This window comes from Bombina bombina, chromosome 3, assembly GCF_027579735.1.
Source record: "Bombina bombina isolate aBomBom1 chromosome 3, aBomBom1.pri, whole genome shotgun sequence".
NCBI classification, from domain to species: domain Eukaryota; kingdom Metazoa; phylum Chordata; class Amphibia; order Anura; family Bombinatoridae; genus Bombina; species Bombina bombina.
The window spans coordinates 697,718,881-697,736,537 of NC_069501.1; the positions used below are offsets into that span (position 1 = coordinate 697,718,881).

The 17,657-nt window shown below is 41.9% G+C and overlaps 1 protein-coding gene across 2 annotated transcripts in view; it reads right to left on the reverse strand.

Annotated features, from left to right (window-relative positions):
* GTF2I (general transcription factor IIi) overlaps positions 1 to 17,657 on the reverse strand; it is a 456,346-nt gene that overhangs the window by 132,969 nt on the left and 305,720 nt on the right. For both annotated transcript variants that reach the window (XM_053707479.1, XM_053707477.1), the window contains one exon: positions 3,149 to 3,214. In XM_053707479.1, the coding sequence (XP_053563454.1) occupies positions 3,149 to 3,214 (66 nt within the window). The remainder of the gene's footprint in view (positions 1 to 3,148; positions 3,215 to 17,657) is intronic.

Here is a 17,657-nt window from a genome sequence, read left to right on the forward strand (position 1 = left end):
GACTGGCTCCCATCTTATGGAACTCTCTGACTCGATCCATAAGACTCTCCCCTGGTTTTAAAAGCTTCAAGTGCTCCCTGAAGACTCTACTACTCAGTGATGCATACAACCTACACTAACCTTCCTATCTCCACTGCTATCCCCTTAAACCCCATAGCATGTAAGCCTATGAGCCCAGCTGTTTGTAGTCCACCTTCATAAAAGCCGACTACAACAGTGCAACTCTCGGCAGGACCCTCTACCCATTTGATCCCTGTAATTGTTTTTTTATATACCAGCTATGTTCATAGCGCTGCAGAACCTGTTAGCGCTCTACAAATACCTGATAATAATAATATGAACAGAATAATGCCAGTAATACACAAGGTATATACAGTGTGGCAAAAAAGTATTTAGGCAGCCACCAATTGTGCAAGTTCTCCCACTTAAGAAGATGAGAGAGGCCTGTAATTTTCATCATAGGTATACCTCAACGATGAGAGACAAAATGTGGAAACAAATCCAGACAATCACATTGTCTGATTTGGAAAGAATTTATTTGCATATTATGGTGGAAAATAAGTATTTGGTCACCTACAAACAAGCAAGATTTCTGGCTCTCACAGACCTGCATCTTCTTCTTTAAGAGGCTCCTCTGTCCTCCACTCATTACCTGTATTAATGGCACCTGTTTGAACTTGTTATCAGTATAAAAGACACCTGTCCACAACCTCAAACAGTCACACTCCAAACTCCACTATGGTGAAGACCAAAGAGCTGTCGAAGGTCACCAGAAACAAAATTGTAGACCTGCACCAGGCTGGGAAGACTGAATCTGCAATAGGCAAGCAGCTTGGTGTGAAGATATCAACTGTGGGAGCAATAATTAGAAAATGGAAGACATACAAGACCACTGATAATCTTCCTCGATCTGGGGCTCCACGCAAGATCTCACCAAATGATCACAAGAACGCTGAGCAAATATCCCAGAACCACACGGGGGGACCTAGTGAATGACCTGCAGAGAGCTGGGACCAACGTAACAAAGGCTACCATCAGTAACACACTACGCCGCCAGGGACTCAGATCCTGCAGTGCCAGACGTATCCCCCTGCTTAAGCCAGTACATGTCCGGGCCCGTCTGAAGTATGATAGAGAGCATTTGGATGATCCAGAAGTGGATTGGGAGAATGTCATATGGTCAGATGAAACCAAAGTAGAACTGGTTGGTAGAAACACAACTCGCCGTGTTTAGAGGAGAGAGAATGCTGAGTTGCAACCAAAGAACACCATACTTACTGTGAAGCATGGGGGTGGCAACATCATGCTTTGGGGCTGTTTCTCTGCAAAGGGAACAGGACGACTGATCCGTGTACATGAAAGAATGAATGGGGCCATGTATCGTGAGATTTTGAGTGTAAACCTCCTTCCATCAGCAAGGGCATTGAAGATGAAACGTGGCTGGGTCTTTCAGCATGACAATGATCCCAAACACACCGCCCGGGCAACGAAGGAGTGGCTTCGTAAGAAGCATTTCAAGGTCCTGGAGTGGCCTAGCCAGTCTCCAGATCTCAACCCCATAGAAAACCTTTGGAGGAAGTTGAAAGTCTGTGTTGCCCAGCGACAGCCCCAAAACATCACTGCTCTAGAGGAGATCTGCATGCAGGAATGGGCCAACATACCAGCAACAGTGTGTGACAACCTTGTGAAGACTTACAGAAAACGTTTGACCTCTGTCATTGCCAACAAAGGATATATAACAAAGTATTGAGATGAACTTTTGATATTGACCAAATACTTATTTTTCACCATTATTTGCAAATAAATTCTTTCCAAATCAGACAATGTGATTGTCTGGATTTGTTTCCACATTTTGTCTCTCATAGTTGAGGTATACCTATGATGAAAATTACAGGCCTCTCTCAACTTCTTAAGTGGGAGAACTTGCACAATTGGTGGCTGACTAAATACTTTTTTGCCCCACTGTATTATAGCTTCTGAAGCTGTTATAAGAGTATATACTGTTTAATGTTAACTAAAGGAACCTCTAGCTTGACAGCAGAATAAAAAGCCATGCCAATTATAAGCATTAAAATGTGCCATGATATTAAGCTGGTAAAATGAATGTGTGACCTACCTCCTGAGGAAAAATATAACAATGTTAGCATTTAATGCTCCCAAGCATTAGCATCCCTAGCATTTAAATGCTCCCAAGTAGATGGACACAATTGGCAATACAGAAAGCCAATTAGTAGAGAGTATACACTTACCTTTTAGATTATTTTGCCCAGGAACCTAGGCATAAAGGGACTGTGAAACTGTAAAGGAGTCTGGCTTAAAACTATCTGGTGCCAGGGCCTACCATTGATAATGCAAGGTATGAGGTTTAAGGATTTCCAATGTCTAACAAGATAAGTATCCCATTTTTTAGAGCAGTAATTTCAGAACTGCCTAATTCTCCAAGGGCAAGTTAAAAAAATCTGTTGTGGGAGAGAACCCCAAGGGGATAGCCAACTGAACACTTTTAAACAGCTTCTGTGGCATTTCTACTTTTATGATAGGACGTAGGAGACAGACAGTTTACTTCTCCCTACAAATGTATCTTGTTCATGTTTTGACATATCAAATGGTTTAACAGATTCAAAACATATAGTTTAAACTGTAAAACAAGTGTTTTCCAACCTAATGCACAAGGACCAGAAGGAAGTCTTCCAGTTCTTTTTACATCTGTCTCTTTATTCCCCAGATTGGAATTATTTTGCTGTATGGAATTATTTTGCTGTAGTACCATTAGGAATGCTTGTAAAGCACAGGCCTGGAATCCTGCACTGCATAGTATAGACCACTGGTTTTCAAACCTGTCCTCAAGTCTTCCCCAACAGGCCAGGTTTTCTGGATTACCTTGGATGAGAGCAGGTAAAATAACCATGTTTAATAATCAGCTGATTATTTCACCTGTGCTCCAGTTCAGATATCCACAAAATGTGGCTTGTTAGGGAGACCTGAGGACTGGTTTAAAAACCGGTGGTATAGACTGTTAAAGCAATGTTCATTTAACATGTGTTTATATAGAATCACAGGTATATTTTAATCACATTTGTATTTATCACTGACCTTCCAAATGAAAAACACATATTTCCCATATAGCCCTCATTTGAAAAGCACTTACCACATTTTTCATCAAATAAGGCTTCTACTTTTTGTTTAAGGTCTGTGATTTTGGCATTCCACGCCTCTGTTTGAAGAAAGAAACACAGTTAACTTTAGCAATTACTCGGTAAAACATGGAAATAGTTTTCTTATTAAATTGCATAATATTAAAAACTTTTATGATTCAGTAAGAGCAAGCATTAAAAAAAAATACAAACATTCCAATTATTCATCACACCTCATATAAACTTGAAAAGTTGTTTAATTGTTGGAGTCTAACAGTAGACTTTGGGGCATATTTATCAAAGACCGCTGCTCCATAACCTGTCCGCCTGCTCTGAGGCGGCAGACAGAAATCAACCCGATCAAATACGATCGGGTTGATTGACACCCCCTGCTAGTGGGGGGTGGCATTGCACCAGCAGTTCACAAGAACTGCTGGTGCAATGATAAATGCTGACAGCGTATGCCAAGCTGTCAGCATTTATTGATGTGCGGCGGACATGATACACTACATCGTATCATGTCCGCTCGCTCATTAATAAATTGACCCCTTTGTGTGTAATAGAGATGATGTAAATAAGTAATTATAAAAGGACGCAGCTCATTCTTGGAGGAGTGAGCACAATCCTTTGATGTGCATGCGCATCGGCTGTCATATATTACAGGACAAGGAAATTGGAGGGATATTAAACTACTGGGTACAACTACAGTAACAGAGTTACTACAAACCATGCTTTTGTATTTCCTAGTGTGGCTGTAGTGCTCTTTAAAGATGTTCTTTTATTTTAACCCCTTACGTTACCCAATAGTGAAGCTCTGTACTTTTCATTGGGGGGCTGCCATCTTAAAGCTTAAGTATTCTTGCACCACGAGAAAGAACCACTATTCATTCACAGATCAGGGACATTGTTGTCTTTTTCACAAGCCATATTGTGCACTTCAGGAGCTGTACATTTTTGCAGTGGCTGCATTGTTCTATATTATTTGTTATACAACTTTTAAACTGAGTAAAAAAACCTGCAAAAATGTAAAGCAATGTTCTTAATCTGTCAATGCTCATTACTTCCATCACAGGACGTAAGAATATTTGTGCTACAGTACGAAGATGTGGAGCTTTACTAAGCAGCACCTGTAAAGGCTTAAAGTAAGAGAATAGCTTTGAGCTGCAGGTACAGGAAGAAAAACAATATCATGCTGAGTAGTAACCCTGCAGTTTAAAGTCCCTTTAAGGCAATAAAACTTGTCAGAAAAAAACATAATTTATGCTTACCTGATAAATTTATTTCTCTTGTAGTGTATCCAGTCCACGGATCATCCATTACTTATGGGATATTCTCCTTCCCAACAGGAAGTTGCAAGAGGATCACCCACAGCAGAGCTGCTATATAGCTCCTCCCCTCACTGCCATATCCAGTCATTCGACCGAAACAAGACGAGAAAGGAGAAACCATAGGGTGCAGTGGTGACTGTAGTTTAATTAAAATTTAGACCTGCCTTAAAAGGACAGGGCGGGCCGTGGTCTGGATACACTACAAGAGAAATAAATTTATCAGGTAAGCATAAATTATGTTTTCTCTTGTTAAGTGTATCCAGTCCACGGATCATCCATTACTTATGGGATACCAATACAAAAGCTAAAGTACACGGATGATGGGAGGGACAAGGCAGGATTAAACGTAAGGAACCACTGCCTGAAGAACCTTTCTCCCAAAAACAGCCTCCGAAGAAGCAAAAGTATCAAATTTGTAAAATTTTGAAAAGGTGTGAAGCGAAGAACAAGTCGCAGCCTTGCAAATCTGTTCAACAGAGGCCTAATTTTTAAAGGCCCAGGTGGAAGCCACAGCTCTAGTAGAATGAGCTGTTATCCTTTCAGGGGGCTGCTGTCCAGCAGTCTCATAGGCTAAGCGAATTATGCTCCGAAGCCAAAAGGAAAGAGAGGTTGCCGAAGCTTTTTGACCTCTCCTCTGTCCAGAGTAAACGACAAACAGGGAAGATGTTTGGCGAAAATCTTTAGTAGCTTGTAAGTAAAACTTCAAGGCACGGACTACGTCCAGATTATGTAAAAGACGTTCCTTCTTTGAAGAAGGATTAGGACACAATGATGGAACAACAATCTCTTGATTGATATTCTTGTTAGAAACCACCTTAGGTAAAAACCCAGGTTTGGTACGCAGAACTACCTTATCTGCATGAAAAATCAGATAAGGAGAATTACATTGTAAGGCAGATAGCTCAGAGACTCTTCGAGCCGAGGAAATAGCCATCAAAAACAGAACTTTCCAAGATAAAAGTTTAATATCAATGGAATGAAGGGGTTCAAACGGAACTCCTTGAAGAACTTTAAGAACCAAGTTTAAGCTCCACGGGGGAGCAACAGTTTTAAACACAGGCTTAATTCTAACCAAAGCCTGAAAAAATGCCTGGACGTCTGGAACCTCTGCCAGACGCTTGTGCAAAAGAATAGACAGAGCAGAAATCTGTCCTTTTAAAGAACTAGCTGATAATCCTTTGTCCAAACCCTCTTGAAGAAAGGACAATATCCTAGGAATCCTAACCTTACTCCATGAGTAATTCTTGGATTCACACCAATAAAGATATTTACGCCATATCTTATGGTAGATTTTCCTGGTGACAGGCTTTTGTGCCTGTATTAAGGTATCAATGACTGACTCGGAGAAGCCACGCCTTGATAGAATCAAGCGTTCAATCTCCATGCAGTCAGTCTCAGAGAAATTAGATTTCGATGATTGAAAGGACCTTGTATTAGAAGGTCCTGCCTCAGAGGCAGAGTCCATGGTGGAAAGGATGACATGTCCACTAGGTCTGCATACCAGGTCCTGCGTGGCCACGCAGGCGCTATCAGAATCACTGATGCTCTCTCCTGCTTTATTTTGGCAATCAGTCGAGGGAGCAGAGGAAACGGTGGAAACACATAAGCCAGGTTGAAGAACCAAGGAGCTGCTAGAGCATCTATCAGTGTCGCTCCCGGGTCCCTGGACCTGGATCCGTAACAAGGAAGCTTGGCATTCTGGCGAGACGCCATGAGATCCAGTTCTGGTTTGCCCCAACGATGGACCAGTTGAGCAAACACCTCCGGATGGAGTTCCCACTCCCCCGGATGAAAAGTCTGACGACTTAGAAAATCCACCTCCCAGTTCTCTACACCTGGAATGTGGATCGCTGACAGGTGGCAAGAGTGAGACTCTGCCCAGCGAATTATCTTTGAGACTTCTAACATCGCTAGGGAACTCCTGGTTCCCCCTTGATGGTTGATGTAAGCCACAGTCGTGATGTTGTCCGACTGAAATCTGATAAACCTCAGGGTTGCTAACTGAGGCCAAGCTAGAAGAGCATTGAATATTGCTCTTAACTCCAGAATATTTATTGGGAGGAGTTTCTCCTCCTGAGTCCACGATCTCTGAGCCTTCAGGGAGTTCCAGACTGCGCCCCAACCTAGAAGGCTGGCATCTGTTGTTACAATCGTCCAATCTGGCCTGCGAAAGGTCATACCCTTGGACAGATGGACCTGAGATAGCCACCAGAGAAGAGAATCTCTGGTCTCTTGATCTAGATTTAGTAGAGGGGACAAATCTGAGTAATCCCCATTCCACTGACATAGCATGCATAATTGCAGCGGTCTGAGATGCAGGCGCGCAAATGGCACTATGTCCATTGCCGCTACCATTAAGCCGATTACATCCATGCACTGAGCCACTGACGGACGTGGAATGGAATGAAGGACACGGCAAGCATTTAGAAGTTTTGATAACCTGGACTCCGTCAGGTAAATTTTCATCTCTACAGAATCTATAAGAGTCCCTAGGAAGGTGACTCTTGTGAGTGGGGATAGAGAACTCTTTTCCTCGTTCACTTTCCACCCATGCAACCTCAGAAATGCCAGAACTATCTCTGTATGAGACTTGGCAACTTGAAAGCTTGACGCCTGTATCAGGATGTCGTCTAAATACGGAGCCACCGCTATGCCTCGCGGTCTTAGTGAGCCCAGAATCTTTGTAAAAATTCTTGGGGCTGTGGCCAACCCGAAGGGAAGAGCTACAAATTGGTAATGCCTGTCTAGAAAGGCAAACCTTAGGAACCGATGATGATCTTTGTGAATCGGTATGTGAAGGTAGGCATCCTTTAAGTCCACTGTGGTCATGTACTGACCCTCTTGGATCATGGGTAGGATGGTCCGAATAGTTTCCATTTTGAATGATGGAACTCTGAGGAATTTGTTTAAGATCTTTAGATCCAAGATTGGTCTGAAGGTTCCCACTTTCTTGGGAACCACAAACAGATTTGAATAAAACCCCTGTCCCTGTTCCGTCCGCGGAACTGGATGGATCACTCCCATTACTAGGAGGTCTTGCACACAGCTTAGGAATGCCTCTTTCTCTATCTGGTTTGCTGATAACCTTGAAAGATGAAATCTCCCTTGTGGAGGAGAAGCTTTGAAGTCCAGAAGATATCCCTGAGATATGATCTCCAACCGCCAGGGATCCTGAAATCTCTTGCCCACGCCTGGGCGAAGAGAGAAAGTCTGCCCCCCTCTAGATCCGTTTCCGGATAGGGGGCCGTTCCTTCATGCTGTCTTGGGGGCAGCAGCAGGTTTTCTGGCCTGCTTGCCCTTGTTCCAGGCCTGGTTAGGTTTCCAGGCCTGTCTGGAATGAGCAACAGTTCCCTCTTGTTTTGAAGCGGAGGAAGTTGATGCTGCTCCTGCCTTGAAATTTCGAAAGGCACGAAAATTAGACTGTTTGGCCTTTGATTTGGCCCTGTCCTGAGGAAGGGTATGACCCTTGCCTCCAGTAATATCAGCAATAATTTCCTTCAAACAACTAGAAAAACTAATTGTATAAGGAATACAATAGGATTCACAGCAGAGATTACCACAGATTTAGTATTATATAGACTCCAAATAGAGGATTCAGATAAGGATTATATCAAATATTTTAAAAAGTTCCATGTCATTCATACCTTAATATCTTTATTAATATACCTAGGAACCAACATTCACTCAAAAGTAGCGAAAAAAAGGTTAAAAACACTTAAACCCAGTCTTGTAATAATTAGTATGCTGAGAGATCATGTAATTAACAAGTGCCTGCTGGCCAATATCTAAAGTAAGCTAAGCCCTTACAATCCGAGGGCTGATTAACTTTTAACTTATATTCTAAGCAGGCACCAAAAGAGCTATTATTTGAAAACAATGTCAGTTAGACAAGGGTAAGCAAGTTAAAAACGGCAGACAGGAGAGACAGAGCTACTCCTGCTGGACCCCTGACGCGCGTTTCACAGAACGCTTCCTCAGAGGGGGTGCGGGCCGCCGCTACTCGGCGTTACTTAAGATCATATAGAGCCCACCTTCCTAACACAATAGGTTACCCATTACCGATGCAAGGTATCTGATTAGTTCAGAGATCCGTCAGTCAGTGCTGTTTGTTCTGACGTGTGTGATCTCATCATGTGACCGGAGGGCGTGAATAGTAAGGAGTATCTTCAGTGACAGTTAGCCAATCACGGGTTGTATGCAGGGGGCGTATGAGTACTGCTTGGAGACAATTTGATGATCACAGAGCAGTATAAACAAAGGACTGAGTATCGTACATTGATCTAACTTATAATGATATCGATGACTGTGTCTGATATACAAACAGATCTAATCATAAAACCATATTGTAATTTCAAAAATGACGATGTCAATGGCTCTTAAACAGTATTAACAGATCACAAAATGATCGTGAGTTTGGGTTGGAACGAAAAAGATATCTCATAAATATGTCGTTTAGACAATATTATAGTATTGTAACCATAGTAACTTGGTGTGTACAAATTAAATAATTAGTTATATATTCCACTAGAATTTGAAGATCAACGACCTAGTGATAAATAATAAAGATGATCAAGTGTTGGAGTGCGAAATTGTGGCATAATGCTTCTCAATAAAAGAAGCGAGAGAGTGACAGCATTAATACATAATGCTGTGTATGTGGATATCATAGTGAGATTAAATAACATAACTTCATATTTAGTTTATAAAACAGGAGTGAATCATTTCGATATATTGTGAATAAAAACAATGAACAGAAAAGGGAAGGGTAGGTAAAAAAGTGCAATAAAGGTACATTAGAGGAGCCAATGATAGTGCACAGGGGACAACACCTTTCTCAAAATGGTGTTCTACTGACCCTGAGTTTTATCAGGATTATAATAGCAAACATAGGATCATAATGTGACACTATGATAATGTGCATAAAATGCCAGTGAATGGAATATATTTTTGTTCATAAATTCAACTTAAAGTTCATACTCTGTATATATTTTAATGTATATGATGTTTTCAATATATTTGATGGAAACACGTAGGTTTTACGTGATTTTAAATACAGAAGCTAAGTGCCTTAGTTATTAGAATATACAATCCGGTATTAAATTATAAGTATACAAAATAATTATTAAAGTCATTCATACCAGAGGGTTTAACAGTATTTAGAGAGTAGATCCACTTGCATTCAAGTTTCAATAAAGATTTTTCAATATTGCCACCTCTTATACCAAGAGATGCTTTCTGAATTACTGTGTATTTTAGATCTTTCGGTGAGCCATTGTGATGAATTAAAAAATGTTTTGCGACTGAGGTGATTTTTTTTTACCTTTGTCTCTGTCTCTCTGAGCATATTTAATGTTATAGACATGTTCTAGGATACGTGTCTTGACCTCCCTTGTGGTCATACCTACATATGCCATCTGGCATGAGCAATAAAGTACATAAACCACTCCTATAGTTCTACATGAGAAACGTGCTTGGAGTTTGTATAATCTTCCAGTTTTATCAGTTATTGTTTTAGTTTTCAACACATATTTGCAAGCTGAACATGTGCTGCAAGGGTACATGCCTGGGTCAGTATCTTTTTTCTTAACAGATCTTACAAAATGACTGGAAACTAGTTGGTCTCTTAAATTGCTGGGTCTCTTGTATCCAATGGATACTCTCTCTCCTATTACTGACTTGAGGGTATCGTCATTTTGCAGTATTCCCCAGTGGTCATTAATAATTTTGATAATGTGTGGCATTTGGGGGTTGTATGTTGTTATCAGTCTAGGACAGGATTCTTGGACAGTTCTTACCCTTGGAGTAAGTAATTCATCTCTGCTCTTTCTAAGTGCCTTGTACTTAGCTCTTTTTATGGATTTCTTACTGTATCCCCGTGCAGATAATCTCTGTGTTAGGGCTGTGCTTTCTGACATATAGATTTCAGTACTGGTACAGTTACGGCGAAGTCTCAAAAATTCACCGTAAGGTATCGCTTTTAAAGTACTAGGTGAATGGGCACTGGTATGGTGTAAGAGCGTGTTTGTTTCTGTTTCTTTTCTGTATATTGTGGTGTTGATGAATCCTTCATTATTTTTAGATATCTTTAAGTCCAAGAAGCATATTTCCTGCTGATTCACTTCATGGGTTAGTTTTATATTAAGATCGTTCATATTGATTTCTTTCATGAAGGCTTCTAATTTATCATACGACCCCTCCCAAATGAAAAAGACATCATCTATGTATCTTAACCACATGGGTATATGTTCAGTATATGTATTGAGATGATCTGTAAATACATAAAAAGATTCCCAGTAGCCAAGAAATAAATTTTGCATAAGTGGGTGCACAAGCTGTACCAATGGCGGTACCCTGTGTTTGCAAAAAATATCTATCATTGAAAGTGAAGAAATTATGAGTTAGAACAAACTCCAAAAGTTGTATTATGAACTCATTATGTTTTTCATTGTTATTATTATTAGAAGTTAGAAAATATTTAATGGCTTTAATTCCATCTTCATGTTTGATGTTAGTATAAAGTGACTCCACGTCAGCAGTCACTAGCCACATATCCTCTGACAATTTAATATTTTGCAACATTTGCAATACCTCCATCGTGTCACGTACGTAAGAGGGTAACGTTGTAAGATATTCCCTTAATCTGAGATCTACAAATTTACTTGCATTTTCAGTAAGATTATCGTTACCTGACACGATAGGTCTTCCGGGAGGTATTGATGAATTCTTGTGCACTTTCGGTAGAAAGTATAGGGTAGCAATTTTAGGATTTTCTTTCAACAGAAACTTCTTTTCAGAATTAGATATTATATTTGCCTGCCAGGCATTTGTTATCATTCTGTTATATTGGATAAGATATGAACTCTGAGGATTAAAAATTAACTGCTTATAGCATGACTGGTTAGATAACTGTTTATTAGCTTCATCCATATACATTTGCTGGGGCCACAGGACCACATTTCCACCTTTGTCTGATGGCTTGATTTGAACATCCTGCCACGATTCAATTTCTTTTAGTGCAGTAATTTCATCATAGTTAAGGTTACGTTTAGTACTGTATATGGGTATTTCTTCGATTTTTTTACACACCATTTTGCAGAAAAACATAATTTATGCTTACCTGATAAATTCCTTTCTCCTGTAGTGTGATCAGTCCACGGGTCATCATTACTTCTGGGATATTAACTCCTCCCCAACAGGAAGTGCAAGAGGATCACCCAGCAGAGCTGCTATATAGCTCCTCCCCTCTACGTCACACCCAGTCATTCGACCAAGAACCAACGAGAAAGGAGAAGCTAAAGGGTGCAGTGGTGACTGGAGTATAATTTAAAAATTTAGACCTGCCATAAAAAACAGGGCGGGCCGTGGACTGATCACACTACAGGAGAAAGGAATTTATCAGGTAAGCATAAATTATGTTTTCTCCTGTTAAGTGTGATCAGTCCACGGGTCATCATTACTTCTGGGATACCAATACCAAAGCAAAAGTACACGGATGACGGGAGGGATAGGCAGGATCTTTATACAGAAGGAACCACTGCCTGAAGAACCTTTCTCCCAAAAATAGCCTCCGAAGAAGCAAAAGTGTCAAATTTGTAAAATTTGGAAAAAGTATGAAGCGAAGACCAAGTTGCAGCCTTGCAAATCTGTTCAACAGAGGCCTCATTCTTAAAGGCCCAAGTGGAAGCCACAGCTCTAGTGGAATGAGCTGCAATTCTTTCAGGAGGCTGCTGTCCAGCAGTCTCATAGGCTAAACGTATTATGCTACGAAGCCAAAAAGAGAGAGAGGTAGCCGAAGCTTTTTGACCTCTCCTCTGACCAGAGTAAACGACAAACAGTGAAGATGTTTGTTGAAAATCTTTAGTTGCCTGTAAATAAAATTTTAGGGCACGAACTACATCTAGATTGTGCAGAAGTCGTTCCTTCTTTGAGGAAGGATTAGGACACAAGGATGGAACAACAATCTCCTGATTGATATTCCTGTTAGTGACTACCTTAGGTAAGAACCCAGGTTTAGTACGCAGAACTACCTTATCCGAGTGAAAAATCAGATAAGGAGAATCACAATGTAAGGCTGATAACTCAGAGACTCTTCGAGCCGAGGAAATAGCCATTAAAAATAGAACTTTCCAAGATAACAATTTTATATCAACGGAATGAAGGGGTTCAAACGGAACGCCCTGTAAAACGTTAAGAACAAGGTTTAAACTCCATGGCGGAGCAACATTTTTAAACACAGGCTTAATCCTGGCCAAAGCCTGACAAAAAGCCTGGACGTCTGGAACTTCTGACAGACGTTTGTGTAACAAAATGGACAGAGCTGAGATCTGTCCCTTTAAAGAACTAGCGGATAAGCCCTTTTCTAAACCCTCTTGTAGAAAAGACAATATCCTAGGAATCCTAACCTTACTCCAAGAGTAACCTTTGGATTCGCACCAATACAGGTATTTACGCCATATTTTATGATAAATCTTTCTGGTAACAGGCTTCCTAGCCTGTATCAGGGTATCAATTACTGACTCCGAGAATCCACGTTTTGATAAAATCAAGCGTTCAATCTCCAGGCAGTCAGCTTCAGAGAAATTAGATTTTGATGTTTGAAGGGACCCTGAATCAGAAGGTCCTGTCTCAGAGGCAGAGACCAAGGTGGACAGGATGACATGTCCACTAGATCTGCATACCAGGTCCTGCGAGGTCACGCAGGCGCTATTAGAATTACTGATGCTCTCTCCTGTTTGATTCTGGCGATCAATCGAGGAAGCATCGGAAAGGGTGGAAACACATAAGCTCTCCCGAAGGTCCAAGGTGCTGTCAAAGCATCTACTAGGGCCGCTCCCGGATCCCTGGATCTGGACCCATAACGAGGAAGCTTGGCGTTCTGTCGAGACGCCATGAGATCTATCTCTGGTTTGCCCCAACGTCGAAGTATTTGGGCAAAGACCTCCGGATGAAGTTCCCACTCCCCCGGATGAAAAGTCTGACGACTTAGGAAATCCGCCTCCCAGTTCTCCACTCCCGGAATGTGGATTGCTGAGAGATGGCAAGAGTGAGACTCTGCCCAACGAATTATCTTTGATACTTCCATCATCGCTAGGGAGCTTCTTGTTCCTCCTTGATGGTTGATGTAAGCTACAGTCGTGATGTTGTCCGACTGAAATCTGATGAACCCCCGAGTTGTTAACTGGGGCCAAGCCAGAAGGGCATTGAGAACTGCTCTCAATTCCAGAATGTTTATTGGCAGGAGACTCTCCTCCTGAGTCCATGATCCCTGAGCCTTCAGGGAATTCCAGACAGCGCCCCAACCTAACAGGCTGGCGTCTGTTGTTACAATTGTCCAATTTGGCCTGCTGAATGGCATCCCCTTGGACAGATGTGGCCGAGAAAGCCACCACAGAAGAGAATTTCTGGTCTCTTGATCCAGATTCAGAGTGGGGGACAAATCTGAGTAATCCCCATTCCACTGACTTAGCATGCATAATTGCAGCGGTCTGAGGTGTAGGCGTGCAAAGGGGACTATGTCCATTGCCGCTACCATTAAGCCGATCACCTCCATACATTGAGCCACTGACGGGCAGGCGTTTTGAAGTTTTGTTAACCTGTCTTCTGTCAGGTAAATCTTCATTTCTACAGAATCTATAAGAGTCCCCAAGAAGGGAACTGTTGTGAGTGGAACGAGAGAACTCTTCTTTTCGTTTACCTTCCACCCATGCGATCTTAGAAATGCCAGTACAAACTCTGTATGAGACTTGGCAGTTTGAAAACTTGAAGCTTGAATCAGAATGTCGTCTAGGTATGGAGCTACCGAGATTCCTCGCGGTCTTAGCACCGCCAGAAGAGCCCCCAGAACCTTTGTGAAGATTCTTGGAGCCGTAGCCAACCCGAATGGAAGAGCTACAAACTGGTAATGCCTGTCTAGGAAGGCAAACCTTAGATACCGGAAATGATCTCTGTGAATCGGTATGTGAAGGTAAGCATCCTTTAAATCCACTGTGGTCATGTACTGACCCTTTTGGATCATGGGTAGGATTGTCCGAATAGTTTCCATTTTGAACGATGGAACTCTTAGGAATTTGTTTAGGATCTTTAAATCCAAGATTGGTCTGAAGGTTCCTTCTTTCTTGGGAACCACAAACAGATTTGAGTAAAACCCCTGTCCGTGTTCCGACCGCGGAACCGGGTGGATCACTCCCATTAGTAAAAGATCTTGTACACAGCGTAGAAACGCCTCTTTCTTTATTTGGTTTGTTGACAACCTTGACAGATGGAATCTCCCTTTTGGGGGAGAGGATTTGAAGTCCAGAAGATATCCCTGAGATATGATCTCTAACGCCCAGGGATCCTGGACATCTCTTGCCCAAGCCTGGGCGAAGAGAGAAAGTCTGCCCCCCACTAGATCCGTTCCCGGATCGGGGGCCCTCAATTCATGCTGTCTTAGGGGCAGCAGCAGGTTTTCTGGCCTGCTTGCCCTTGTTCCAGGACTGGTTAGGTCTCCAGCCTTGTCTGTAGCAAGCAACAGCTCCTTCCTGTTTTGGTGCAGAGGAAGTTGATGCTGCTCCTGTCTTGAAATTACGAAAGGAACGAAAATTAGACTGTCTAGCCTTGGGCTTGGCTCTGTCTTGAGGCAGGGCGTGGCCTTTACCTCCTGTAATGTCAGCGATAATTTCCTTCAAACCGGGCCCGAATAAGGTCTGCCCTTTGAAAGGTATGTTGAGTAACTTAGATTTAGAAGTAACATCAGCTGACCAGGATTTTAGCCACAGTGCTCTGCGTGCCTGAATGGCGAATCCGGAATTCTTAGCCGTAAGTTTAGTTAAATGTACAACGGCATCTGAAACAAATGAATTAGCTAGCTTAAGTGTTTTAAGCTTGTTTGAAATTTCCTCTATAGTTATTGAGTCAAGAGTCTCTTCCAGGGACTCGGACCAAAAGGCTGATGCGGCCGTGACAGACGCAATACATGCAAGAGGTTGCAATATAAAACCTTGTTGAACAAACATTTTCTTAAGGTAACCTTCTAATTTTTTATCCATTGGATCAGAAAAAGCACAGCTATCCTCCACCGGGATAGTGGTAAGCTTAGCCAGCGTCGAAACCGCTCCCTCCACCTTAGGGATCGTCTGCCATAAGTCCCGTGTGGTGGCGTCTATTGGAAACATTTTTCTAAATACAGGAGGGGGGGAAAAGGGCACACCGCTATCCCACTCCTTAGTAATTATCTCTGTAAGCCTCTTAGGTATAGGAAATACGTCAGTACTCGCCGGTACCGCATAGTATCTATCCAGCCTACATAATTTCTCTGGAATTGCAACGGTGTTACAATCATTCAGAGCCGCTAATACCTCCCCTAACAGTACGCGGAGGTTTTCAAGCTTAAACTTAAAATTAGAAATGTCTGAATCCACTCTAATGGGATCAGAACCGTCACCTGCAGATTGAAGCTCTCCGTCCTCATGTTCTGCATACTGTGACGCAGTATCTGACATGGCCCTATTATTATCAGCGCACTCTGTTCTCATCCCAGAGTGATCACGCTTCCCTCTAAGTTCTGGTAATTTAGACAAAACTTCAGTCATAACATTAGCCATGTCCTGCAATGTGATTTGTAATGGCCGCCCTGAAGTACTCGGCGTTACCATATCACGCACCTCCCGAGCGGGAGATGCAGGTACTGACACGTGAGGGGAGTTAGTCGGCATAACTTTCCTCTCGTTGTCTGGTGAAAGCTGTTCAATTTGTACAGATTGACTTTTATTTAAAGTAGCATCAATACAATTAGTACATAAATTTCTATTGGGCTCCACTTTGGCTTTAGCACATATAGCACAGAGATATTCCTCTGAGTCAGACATGTTTAACACACTAGCAAATAACCAGCAAACTTGGAAATACTTTTCAATTCACTTTTATATATAGTATGAAAAAAACGCACTGTGCCTTTAAGAAGCACAGAAAGATATGACAGTTGAGTACAATAAAACAGATAATTTTATGAAAACAAACTTTTTTTTTTATCACAGTCAAGCACAATCTCACAGGTCTGCTGTGAGTGATTACCTCCCTCAAAATAACTTTTGAAGACCCCTGAGCTCTGTAGAGACGAACCGGATCATGCAGGGAAGAAGAACAGACTTGTGACTGAATTTTTGATGCGTAGTAAAAGCGCCAAATTCAGCCCCTCCCCCTCACACACAACAGTGAGGGAGATCAGTAAACTGTCATAAATCAAACAAAATGCCCGCCAAGTGGATAAAACTAATGCCCAAATAAGTTTTCACCCAGTACCTCAGAAATATAAACGATTTCACATGCCAGCAAAAAACGTTTAACATCAATAAATGTATTTGTCATAAAAAGCCTGCTGCAAGCCGTTTTTACTGTAAAATAGGCTAAAGCTTTATGTAAACAGTATTATATCAGTGAAATGCCATTCCCCAGAATACTGAAGTGAAAATATACATACATGACAGCCTGATACCAGTTGCTACTACTGCATTTAAGGCTGAACTTACTTTATATAGGTATTTGCAGTATTTTCTAGTCAATTCCATTCTCAGAAAATAATATGCTGCTACATACCTCTTTGCAGGTGAACCTGCCCGCTGTCCCCTGATCTGAAGTTTACCTCACTCCTCAGATGGCCGAGAACAGCAACATGATCTTAACTACTCCGGTTAAAATCATACAGAAAAAACGGAATTTATGTTTACCTGATAAATTACTTTCTCCAACGGTGTGTCCGGTCCACGGCGTCATCCTTACTTGTGGGATATTCTCTTCCCCAACAGGAAATGGCAAAGAGCCCAGCAAAGCTGGTCACATGATCCCTCCTAGGCTCCGCCTACCCCAGTCATTCGACCGACGTTAAGGAGGAATATTTGCATAGGAGAAACCATATGATACCGTGGTGACTGTAGTTAAAGAAAATAAATTATCAGACCTGATTAAAAAACCAGGGCGGGCCGTGGACCGGACACACCGTTGGAGAAAGTAATTTATCAGGTAAACATAAATTCCGTTTTCTCCAACATAGGTGTGTCCGGTCCACGGCGTCATCCTTACTTGTGGGAACCAATACCAAAGCTTTAGGACACGGATGAAGGGAGGGAGCAAATCAGGTCACCTAAATGGAAGGCACCACGGCTTGCAAAACCTTTCTCCCAAAAATAGCCTCAGAAGAAGCAAAAGTATCAAACTTGTA